Source organism: Rhizopus microsporus (genome assembly GCF_002708625.1).
Source record: "Rhizopus microsporus ATCC 52813 unplaced genomic scaffold scaffold_8, whole genome shotgun sequence".
Taxonomy (NCBI): Eukaryota; Fungi; Mucoromycota; class Mucoromycetes; order Mucorales; family Rhizopodaceae; genus Rhizopus; species Rhizopus microsporus.
Window position 1 is genome coordinate 733,268 of NW_019671923.1, and position 11,564 is coordinate 744,831.

Here is an 11,564-nt window from a genome sequence, read left to right on the forward strand (position 1 = left end):
TTTTGCAGCAGCTGAAGCACTCATAACTTTCTCAAACATCAGTTTAAAGAATCTAACTTTGTCTTGATCCGTACAGAGTGTGTACGCTCGCTTACTCGACGCCTCCTTCATGCAAACATCTGGGTCATCTTTTGCATCTTCATCTGCCACAGAGCCTACATCGAAATTATTCTCCTGAGGCTGATTATACAAATACTGAGTGTGTGAACTAACTGTTTCTAAAGCATATCGCTCTTCGTCAATGATATAGTCCATAGGCTCAGGTCTACCATATTCAGCAACTGCATTACCGTGCCCGTCTTCGTAGAAAATTTGAAAGCTCATATTGTAATACTCGGTTTTTAATGAAAAAGAGAGCTGACGGTGCTTTCATGCCTAATATACTCATATTTTGTACGACAGGGCTCCTACATATACGACATTCAATTTGTCAGCAAGCGAAATCAGCCAATGGTTTACGTGACAATAGAATTTAACGAACGTGAATTTTACTCTTGGCATCAGTGTCAATAATTTTTGGAAATCCTATATAGCCTCTTTACTAAGAATAAGAAGAAAGTGCGCCAATAATCTTCCATTTGTACTGCACGCTTACACAGCACTTACATAATATCTGGCGTAAGTAATTCGATTTGCACAGCAAACAGTATATCTGTCGTGCTTACCTTATAAACACTTCATATTATCATTACTTGAAGAAAGAGAAATATAAAAAGACTTGACCACAAAATGCATTATACTTATATGACACATCATGTCCAGTTCTAATTGGACATGATAAGTTCATGCAATAATCCTGTCTGTTTCTTTTACAACAGCACATTTGCAGAAATGTTTATTAAACAAGTGCTATTTACATAAATTTGTACACAGAGAGAATGATGAAACTTAATTGGCTTCTTGTTGAAGGTTACGGCCAGTTTCTCTTGCGCGTTCACTATGTGGAACAAAGCCACCACCAGAATGCCGGCCTCCTTTGCGGCTAGCTTCGTTTGCGCGTTTATTATGAACAAGGTTGCGACCAAAGGCCCTACCGGCCTTGGAAACAATGTTTCTTACTTCTTCTTTGGGACGGTTAGCAAAGTTTCCGGGATTACTGTTTTAAGAAGACATTTTTGCAATCTGTTTCTTGATAAAAGGTAAAGAAAAAACATAATTCTGTTTGTTGTAAGTTAGACATAATAAATAATAAATTATGCAATAAAGCCTAAACAGCATCGCTCATGCAGGCAAGATTGACTTTAGATCTGACGATATATTGCATCATAAGGAATAAATACTGATTTACAAATGGTGAATAAACTCTATAGTTTTTGCATTAATGCACTTATAATGCAGCGTTGACAGTAAAGCTGCATTTAGGCATGTATAGAAATGATGGTTACAATAAGATAAGATGAAGTTTCAACATGGCATAACAGTAGAACAGGGGTAGAAATTTACCGCTTATTGCATTAAAAAGTCTAAATAAGGTTCTTCAGAGTAAATCCTCTTCTGCTTGTGCCTAGGTTTCAGGTCTCGGATTAATAATTGGTCAGGTACAAATCCGTGTCGCCTAAAAGAAAGAGCTCTAAGAAACTCTCTATGATCAAAGAATGATATTTTATAAATGACAAAAACCCTATTTTGTCTTATACAGACGCGAAGACATTATAAACATCCTTCTTTGTGATTGGTTGATTTGATCTTATGTTCGCATGGTAATCAAACGAGAAACGAAGGAATGATTTGACTTGCACAAGCATGAATTATACAAAGATACACATACAAAATACTTTTTTTTAGAAGTGAATGCTAGAGTAACTTGAAATTTGTAGATAAAATGAAGCACTACGGATTTTGAAAGAACCCTCCTCCACCTAGTTGTTGGTTCAACTCTTTGGACTGTATTCGCTGAGCTGCAGATGTATATAATAGATCTGTATCTTTATACTTTGAGACAGCAGGCAATACGCTATATCTACCATTTTAACCCGAGTCACTGAGACCTTTAGACCAACCATGGTACCTGACAGTTTAAAAAGAAATATAGGAAGTTAATTCGGCCAAATTTGCCATTATTATATGGACCATCCTTTATAAAAACGACATGAAAGACAATGGCATTTTATACAAATAAATAAAACTTTTCGTTCTGGCGTGCCCATAGCGTTTTCGCATTTGCGTAGTGTTTCCCAAAAGAAGGGTTTCTTTAGGTATCCCCTCCCCCTTGTCACGGTTGGCTCAAAATTCAGTTTCCGTGACTTGAAAAATTGAGATAAAGAAAGGGACGTCTCTTATAGAATATTTACATGAGAGATATCCTGTGTATATATTCATCAGAAAGAGGAAGGGAGTCTATATATATACATTCCTGAGATATGAGATCGGCCATATATAGTAGCTTAAGAGTGACATAGGTAAAAAAAAAAGCCAATTATGGATTGACTAGATGATGCACATATACACACCTGATAGAGTCTAGTGATTCTCTTTCTATTGTCCAGTCGCTATTTAGAGAGTATTTAAAAAAATAACTAAATCCATTTGTGAATAAGTTGATAGACTGTGTGGGATTCTCGAGCCTCTTTTTTCGATGATTACAAGCTGCCTTTGTATACAGTTCATCTATGTGCCGATACAATAAAGTTGCGCAGTACTATACATCTTTACAAGACAAAGTTTGAGTTCGATTGTCAAGCTTGCTCTCAAATCTATAACGCTTACTGCTGTGGCTCATTGGAAATTTTTGAAACGCAGACTTAAAGAGAGTCACCCAAAAGCTTTTATTTCTCTCTTTCGTGAGCTCTCTCCCTCTTACTATCTTTTTTTTTTTCCTCATTTACATATGGATATAAACACACCCAAATCAAGTGTAATATTTTTACTTAAAAAGGATAATAAATACATGATACTGACCACGCAGCATTTAGCCTCTTGGAATTCCTATTCCAAATAGTTCCAAAGTAGCTGTTGCAGGTAGTCCCAACATGGGCCAACCCATGAGCTCGTCCTATGAGAACCGATGGTTGTCAGCCACAGACGACATCAAAAAGAATTCACCACTTGCTCGTAGAAAGAGCAGTACATCAGAAGACGTCGCGACAGTGTCCAAAGAGAGTAAAAAAAAAGAAAATACGAGACCAGAAGGACAACCGGTAAAGAAATCACAAAAAGAAATGACAAAGGCAGAACGTCGTGCACTTCAAGAACAGCAACGTGCTGCCAAGGAAAAGCAGCGTGCTGCGGCTGGCTTGCCCACAAAATCAGGAAAGCCACCTGCCGATAACGAGTCAAAGAAATCAAGTGCTGCTAACAATAACAATAATGCAAATACCAAATCAGTTGCTCAATCTGGGGATGGTAAACAAAAGAAGAGTAAGGGACAACAGAATCAGGTGCCTTGGCTTCTTCATTTGGATACACCTAAACGTCCAGAGGCCAGCAAAGATCTTCATCCCGCCGTACTTCAGCTCGGCTTGTATTTTGCTGAACACAAGATTGTCGGTTCCAATGCTCGATGTGTTGCTATGCTCGAAGTCTTTTCAAAGGTAACTTTAAATGCAAATCATTCTCGGATAATTAATTTTTGTTAATGTAGGTCATCGCGGACCATAAACCACCCTCAGATGCTGCATTTTCAAGACATATTCAGAAACACTTGGACCCTCATATCGCTTACCTCTTAAATATCCGACCTATGTCATTGAGTATGAGAGAATGTATTCGTTGGCTAAAGAAGGGAATGGCAGACATTGTCGAGCACGATCCTCCATTGAACGACGACGATGCGCGTGCACAACTGATCGAACGTATAGAACACTTTATCCGTGAACGTATTACGATGGCAGATAAATTGATCGTCCAGAACGGTCTGCAAAAGATCCATGATGGTGATGTGATTTTGACTTATGCTAAATCATCTGTGGTCGAAAACTTGCTGCTTGAGACAAAGAAAAAAGGAATCGATTTCAAGGTTATTGTGATCGATAGTCGTCCGTTATTTGAAGGTAAGCATTTGCTCAGACGACTGGTGGCCGCTGGTATCGATTGTTCCTACCACTTGCTCTCAAGTGTCTATATTGCCCTCAAATCAGTGACCAAAGTCATCATGGGCGCACACGCCTTACTCAACAATGGTGCTGTCTACTCTCGTATTGGCAGTTCCATGGTAGCGATGGCAGCCAGTGATAAGCAAATCCCTGTCATGATTTGTTGTGAGACCTATAAATTCGTCAATCGTACACAAGTTGATTCGTTTGTGCTGAACGAGTTAGGAAACCCTGATGATTTGGTAAATACTGGCTTAAAGCAAGAAGAAGCTGCCCTATCTTCTTGGAGAGACCAGCCTGACCTTCGACTGCTGAATCTCTTATATGACGTGACTCCTTCTAAATATATTTCCTTGGTTGTTACCGAAGTGGGTCTTATTCCATGCACATCTGCTCCAGTCGTAAGTGATTTATTTATCTTTAGCAATGAAGAAATCAGATTAACACTCTTTACTCTTATTAGATCTGGCGTGAATACAAGTAAGCCTTTTATTCATTTTCCGTATATTTATTAATCATTTTTATTTTCGTAGCGAGGAATTTGGAAAGCGTATTCATTAACCAAATAGACAATAAATATTTTTTCAAACTTATGCATCCTCAGCATAGACCAAGCCTATCTCTTTTCTCCAGCTGTCCATCGCACGTACTTGACCCAGTGAATCTTGCCAGGTCATATACTTGCACTCGAGCTTACCCTCCAGCACAGCATCTGCGACGGCATCTGCTTCAATTGCATAAATATCTGTTTCCTCCAGGGGAACAGGTACGATTTCCTTTGGCTTGCCGTATACAGAGAGTTCGATTACGACTGGACCCAGTTGCGTAAGATCAGGTCTCCAAAGGTTTTGCACCTTGATTCCACCTTGACTGCCCAACACCTCGACACTCGAATCACTATCACAAAAGATACCTGTGAACAACTGAGCGGTGATACCTCCATCAAAGGCAATGGATGCATTTGACCATTCGTCCACTTGAGTGTCAGGTTGCACATAACCAACCGCCTTAACCTGTACAGGGTCATCACCTTCAGTATCAGAATCTTTAGCTACACCAGCGACAAGACGAGCAAATGACATGGGATCTAACACAAAGGGCCATGAGTTTTACACTGTTGCTGTTGCATTTTTTTTTTAAAAAAAAGAATTACATCCACCAATATCTAAAATAGCGCCCCCACCAAGTTCGTTTCTCCACAATCTCGAGCTTGGTCCAAGCGGACGGCCATCAAATGAAAAGTTTGCGCGTACGTACTTGACTTGTCCGATCACGCCTGACCGAATAAGTTCGACAACCTTCCGAGTCTGAGGATGACAGCGATACATGTAAGCCTCCATGACAAACAGACGACGTGCCTGAGCGGCTTCAAAGATGGTCTTGACTTGCGTTTCGGTCATACCCATAGGTTTTTCAATAAGCATATGTTTACCTGCCTCGATAGCTTCGAGGGCAAGACTAAAGTGCTGAGGATGAGGTGTGGAGATATAAACGATGTCAATTTCGGATTGTAATAGGTCCTGATAGCTGCCAAAACAACGAGTCGCGTCTACACCAAACTTGGCTCCAAACGTCTTGGCACTTTCTAATGAGCGGCTTCCAACAGCAACTAATCTACCTCTTTTGGCAGCCTTTAAGGCTTTGGCAAATAAGTGTGCGATGTTGCCTGTACCGATAATACCCCAACGTAAAGAATCCATTACAGAAAAAGAAAAGAGAAAAAAAAGGGTAAAGGACCCTTTTTTTCTAGATAAAATAGCGTGAGAAACCCTGAACGAGAGGCTGAATTTAAAAAGCCTATGGGCGCGGAGTCCTCCAGACAATAAAAGTCGCTTCTCCTGTTCAAAGCTGAGTATTGCTAAGCCAGTGGGCTTAAGAAGTATCTGATATACGATTGCAAAACTATCATTCGATTGCTAGGCATGAATCATGAAGAATAGCAATAAGTAATTTTCACAAAATAAATAAAGCACCTCAATTTTGAATTTGTTTCATAGAGTTCAGTTAATCTAATGTTGCTCACTCTATCAAACAGAGGATTATAAGCAGTTTTGTAGTAAGCAACAGCATTCATCGTAAGGCTCAAGGTTCCTTGTAGAGCTTTTCAATACTTCTTATAATTATTGATTTTCAATCTTTATATTGTCGCTTTATTCTGTGTTATAAATATGATCGAAGTCGTTTAGTCAAATTATCAACGTAAATTACGAAACTTAGTGTTGTTTGTCGCCGTTTACGGCAGCGATGCTAAAGCTGCACGAGTGCCCAAGAAACCTGTTGCTAATAAGCTACATAATGCCACATATTACTAGCAGAAATCAATTTATGCTCCTGCACAGAACTTGTATATATTCTTGCATAGACAATTTTTCTTTTCCTTTTTCCTTCTTCTTTTATTTCTTACTGATAAATGCAAGTATCGCTCTCAGTGCAATAATTGGGCGAGATTATGTGTAGGGGAAAGTGGGCTGTCGTTTTATTGAAACTGCTGGATGCTTTGAAGAAGATTGATAAGAAGGCAAGTATCTTTGATATAAATATGTTTTATATATGTGTCAATGTTCTCATTCTCATTAGCGAACATTCGTCGACAAATACAAAGCACACAAAAGCATCCAAGCAGCTAAATACAACAATCGTAATATATATTGAATCAATGAAAGTGTACTGAATTATATAGACCTTTTTTATGAAAACGACAACATAAAAATGTGAACAGAGCAAGATTTATTAGATGAAGTCTATGGCTCCATCAAGAAAAGTAAAGCACTCAGCAAGACAAGAACGGAGACGTAAGGGTATAAATCAATTTGGAGCAGATTACATTATATGAGCTAACACGCTTTATATTTTTATAGTGTATCTCACGTCCTCTTTTATTAGTTCCCTTTTCTTTTAAAAAATAAGCGTTGTATTGTCGATCTTTTATTGCTTTAATCAAAACATGTAAATACTATATCTGGTGACATGCCTGAATTAATTTGGCAGGTTCCCTCTCTTTTGCCTCCAGTACTCGCCTTCGTGTACAATTGCGCACTGATATTAAAGGTCACAATAGAGTGCCTGGAAGCCGTTGAGTCCTCTGCGACGTCCGATCACCCTCAATAACGTCTATTTTCATCCTGATAACAAACACGAACAAGAAGAGAAAGACTCTCCTTCCTTGAGTTCATTCTCGTTTTTAATAAAACTTTTACCACACCGTACTAGCGTAATACTGTTGTGTTTAATTTAACTATGCTTTATCTTTCATTTCACCTCATTGTTATTGAACATATTTACCTGTTACTGTCATAATGTATAATGCTTGTATATTGAATAATAAAGAACTGTAGAACTTGTCACAACAAAATCAAATGTATCATCATTTTGAGCAATTTAGTTACCAAATGATGAAAAGGTGGCTGGATGCGTAGTGTGTAAATCAATCAAAAAAGTGATATTTGAGATTGCCAAACAAATATTTCAGTAAACATTTAGAATGGTTGATCGTTGTGGTTCTTCTTATCAAGATGTACAGTGCTTTCCCATCTTTTTGACTCTGTATACTAAAAGGGATAAATATTCATTTTATCAACTAAATGATCGCATTTGTTACTACAGTAATTAATCATAAAAAATTGATAAATTGCTTTGTCGTAGTTTGGCTGATCATCTGTTTAACTGTATCATGTCTTTATTGTATTTTATTTAAGCTTCCATTAGCCTAGATTTATTCCAAATGAAGTAAGCAAGCTGATTTGGTTGTACTTTATAATAATGAGATCAAATGAAGCGTCATAATGACTCATGGTATTGGTAAGTAGTGAATTATACTCTAAGGGTTATTGAGCATTATTCATTACCAATTTACCTTGTTTATTATTGCTCTTTTATTTCCATATAAGGCTTCTTTTGATCCTATTGACATTCATACACTCATGTTCTTTTTTATTAACAAGCCCTCTCTTGTCGCCAGTAAATCACATATTTGACCATGCTTCTCATTCAAGATATGCGTGCATCCATGCTATTAAGGGCGTTACATAAAGTTAGCTGCGTACCTAGCAACCATCCTGTTTCGAGCGCCATTTGAAATAGTTTATGCAGACTTCACTTTTTCTTTTTTTTCTTTTTTTTAGTCTTTGCTTTATTATAAAAATGAATGTTTAATTATTAAATCTATTGCAATCACAAGAGTTGCTAATGTTTACCTGCGTTTCACAGTCAAAAGGGAAAAGGCTGAGCATGAAACTTTTATCTTTTCGTGTTCACAAAAAAAAAAAAATATAAACATAACAAACTCTATGCTTTCCTAAGCCAGCAATTTAATTACGCTCCGTGTTTGATAAGCAGGTTTGATACATACGTGGAAGTGCCAGGAAAAGACCAGATGATACACCATCAAAAACAATGATTATTTTCATAAGAGCTACCTATTTCTTTAAAAAATAGTATTGATCTATGATAAATTAAGCATACGTAACTATAACAGAATGAGCTCTTCCTCTTTCTTAAGCACGCTATTTAATATCAGAGGCTAAAAAGGTACTATGATAAACAAACAAAGGATCATGCATAAACCATTCTTTAATATTGGAATAAAAGAAGATAAAAGCAGCCATAATCCATAGTGCTTAAAGAAATAGCTAAATCATAGTTCATCTCATTTATTGCCTAGATCATTTTGATTGCCAATTAACAACTACTACGTGTGTTTCACAATATTGGTAGGCTAGCAACTTTTGATAAAAGCCCTTTGTTTATCATCAGCTGCCATTTTTAAGGATGTCTCCTTTTCTTTTACATTTGATTTTCACCTTACTTTTTCACTCATTTACCAAAGAAAAAAAAACAGGAAAAACACGTAATGGAAATAAGAAAAGTGAAACAACTGTTATAAAAATTATGTGTATGTGTGTGTGCGTGCGTGTGTGTGTGTGAACAGATGTATGCAAACAAGCGGTCTTATAAAATAAAGGAGGCGTAAAGACTATGCAAAATAAACAAGCTAAAAAAAAAAGATACAAGAGAATATTCTACATTCTAAACAAAAGAAAAAAAAAAAAAAAAGGAGACGTTCGGGTGTGTTCTAATATGGAAAAGATAGAGAGCTTTTTATTTCTCACGAAACACTTAAAGGTAACATATGGCGATGACATTTACCTTAGACCTAATTCTTTATCAATGCACCTAACCCAGAATATCACCCAACCTTGGCAATCCTGAACAGTATCTGATCCCACAAGCAGAAGGAAGGTGAGATGTCAATGTATCTGTTTTATCAAGTAGGGTTCCTCGTAATATCGCTCTTTATTTTGATCAGCACTCTTAAAGGTTTCAAAAAAAGAAGTAAACAAAAGAAAAAAAAGGAGTAACAATATTTGCTACCTTATATAACCGTAGTAGTGGTAACAAAAAAAAAACTCTTTTCTACTCTTTCATACACTGAACTTACTACAGCAATATACCGTTACTATGGCTATTGAAGAAGTATATAAAGACGGTACGCGTTATAAAAAAAAACAATAAGATACTTAATACACAGCGTGAGTACTTATAAACGTTCTCAATTTTAGAAATAGCTTCATGTCTACTTAGTCAAGAAGGAGAGAAGTTAAGCTGGAATAAGTTTATTTTCGATATGAAAAATAGAATAATATCGAATTACAATGGGGAGGAACATAAAAAATATAAATCACTATGGAAACATGCGTATAAAGCTACTGCTAAAAATTTGAAATTGGAAGTTGACACAATTAGCCATGAAGATGAATGGGAAGTAATCAAAAAAGAATTACCCAGTCCATACAAATCACAATCAAGTCCTCCGTTATCACCAAAAACTAGCAGCAACAGCAGCAGCAACCGTAATACTTCTTCGCTTGAGTATCAAAAGAAATTAACCTCAACCGATTATATTAAATTGAAAGAAATCCATAGCAAAATAAAAAATAAATGGATATTAAGTTCAGGAACCAATGTAGAAGATACAATTTACAACGTATCAAAAACATTTAATTATTTTCAGTAAGTAAACCTATATTGCAATAGTTTTATTTGTATCTTATTATTTACGTTCTTTTTAGTCCTGCACACTCAATGATCCTTAATCCTAATGATCCTATCTGGTTCAGTCATTTCAGTTCAGAGGACCTCGTGGAAATAAAAGAACATGTTGATCGCTCGCTGAATAATGATCTTCCTAAAGAACTGGAAGATATATTATTATTACTAAATCAAAAGGTAAAATTTGAATTTTCTTTATTTTTTAACTCCATTTTCGTTAATGTTATATTACTAGACAACATTCAGAGCGATTTATGATGCTATGGATGCCGTGCCTGCAGACCCAGTTAATAATAAAGAAAAGTATTGGCTCAAAAATAGCATAATTAATTACGTTATGCTCTTCATCAATGGACCTACTATAGTACCGCTCAAATCTGAAGAAGATCTTTTAGATGATGTTTATAGTTTCATCAAAACCAGTAAACAACTAAGCAATACTAATACTGAAAAGTAAGTCATGTATAGCATTGATACCGTGAGAGAAGAAGCTGTCTTGACTAATATGAATATTTTGATTTTATAAATAGAAAAACAGAAAGTACTGCATCTTCTGAAGAAATTAATAAAGATCGACTGATTGGATCAATAAGCAAAATCAACAGGAAGATAGCAGCTAACCATGCTGATTTGGTCTTCAAATATTTGACACACGAGCTTGGATGTGTTGAAATTGGCTTGCATAACAAAGGCCCAACAGGAACAAAAGAGTTACAAGAGTTCGAGATCAGAATGCCACTAATGTTAAAAAGTTTTATTTCACATCTTGTTAAAGATTGTAAAACTATGCCCAACAACTTTAAAGTCATTTCATTCGTAATCAGTGGTAAAGTATAAAAAAAGAGGTTCTTGTACATATTAATTGATCTCTTTCTTTGACAGGAATGTATATCTCTGCTCAAGTAATGACTTGTAATAAAGGGTCCGTTGCCCTGGTAGGAACATCTCAACGGTACCATATGCCAGAATCCCCCACTGAAGTTCCTAAACTACTGCCACCTGTGCTAAAGCTAGTGTACAATTGTGCCATGGCCATTGAAAGTACTACTAGCCATTTGAAAGCTATCTCTTCCTCTGTCTCCCTTGATGAAGGCTCTGAAGTGTATTTCCCTCCTTGTTTCGTTGCGGGTGATAACAAAAGAACCTATACAGCTGCTTTCAGTGACTAGTATGAATCGTTTTTTTTTAAACAAAAAATTTAAGTTAGGTTGTTATTAAAATTATGTAAAATAAAAGTTAAGAGTATACAGAGAATCTATTTTATTGAATGAGTGTAATTTATTATAATGCCTCTTCAAGATGAATGGCAAAAAGCCTCTCTTCGCTTCAAAGCATTAAGCTTCTAATAACAGGAGTAACCACGAGAAGGTGGAGACTATATACTCCCAAACCCCAGACCCCAAAATGCCTCCTGTCGAACTACATCTGGTGTACGAAGAACCAGTAAAGTAAAACGCAGCAACCAAACCTCATTCGACCATCTCT

The 11,564-nt window shown here is 36.5% G+C and overlaps 4 protein-coding genes across 4 annotated transcripts; 3 read left to right on the forward strand and 1 right to left on the reverse strand.

Moving 5' to 3' along the window:
* Positions 1–3,158: 3,158 nt before the first annotated feature.
* On the forward strand, positions 3,159–4,546 carry RHIMIDRAFT_202262 (IF-2B-domain-containing protein; the record flags this gene model as incomplete). The annotated part of the gene is made up of 2 exons (XM_023606600.1): positions 3,159–3,530; positions 3,581–4,546. The coding sequence occupies 2 exons, from the start codon at positions 3,159–3,161 to the stop codon at positions 4,544–4,546; spliced, it is 1,338 nt and encodes a 445-aa protein (XP_023466391.1).
* A 75-nt stretch (positions 4,547–4,621) lies between these two features.
* On the reverse strand, positions 4,622–5,731 carry RHIMIDRAFT_237601 (oxidoreductase family, NAD-binding Rossmann fold protein; the record flags this gene model as incomplete). Its single annotated transcript, XM_023608785.1, has 2 exons — positions 4,622–5,118; positions 5,185–5,731. The coding sequence occupies 2 exons, from the start codon at positions 5,729–5,731 to the stop codon at positions 4,622–4,624; spliced, it is 1,044 nt and encodes a 347-aa protein (XP_023466392.1).
* A 4,584-nt stretch (positions 5,732–10,315) lies between these two features.
* RHIMIDRAFT_282953 (uncharacterized protein) lies at positions 10,316–10,609 on the forward strand. Its single transcript, XM_023613104.1, has one exon. It carries the CDS (start codon positions 10,342–10,344, stop codon positions 10,534–10,536), a length of 195 nt encoding a protein of 64 aa, XP_023466393.1. The 5' UTR covers positions 10,316–10,341; the 3' UTR covers positions 10,537–10,609.
* An 82-nt stretch (positions 10,610–10,691) lies between these two features.
* Positions 10,692–11,505, forward strand: RHIMIDRAFT_282956 (uncharacterized protein; the record flags this gene model as incomplete). Its single annotated transcript, XM_023613105.1, has 2 exons — positions 10,692–10,905; positions 10,962–11,505. Coding segments are annotated over exons 1-2 (377 nt in total), but the record flags the coding sequence as incomplete, so codon positions are not given.
* Between the last annotated feature and the right edge of the window lie 59 nt (positions 11,506–11,564).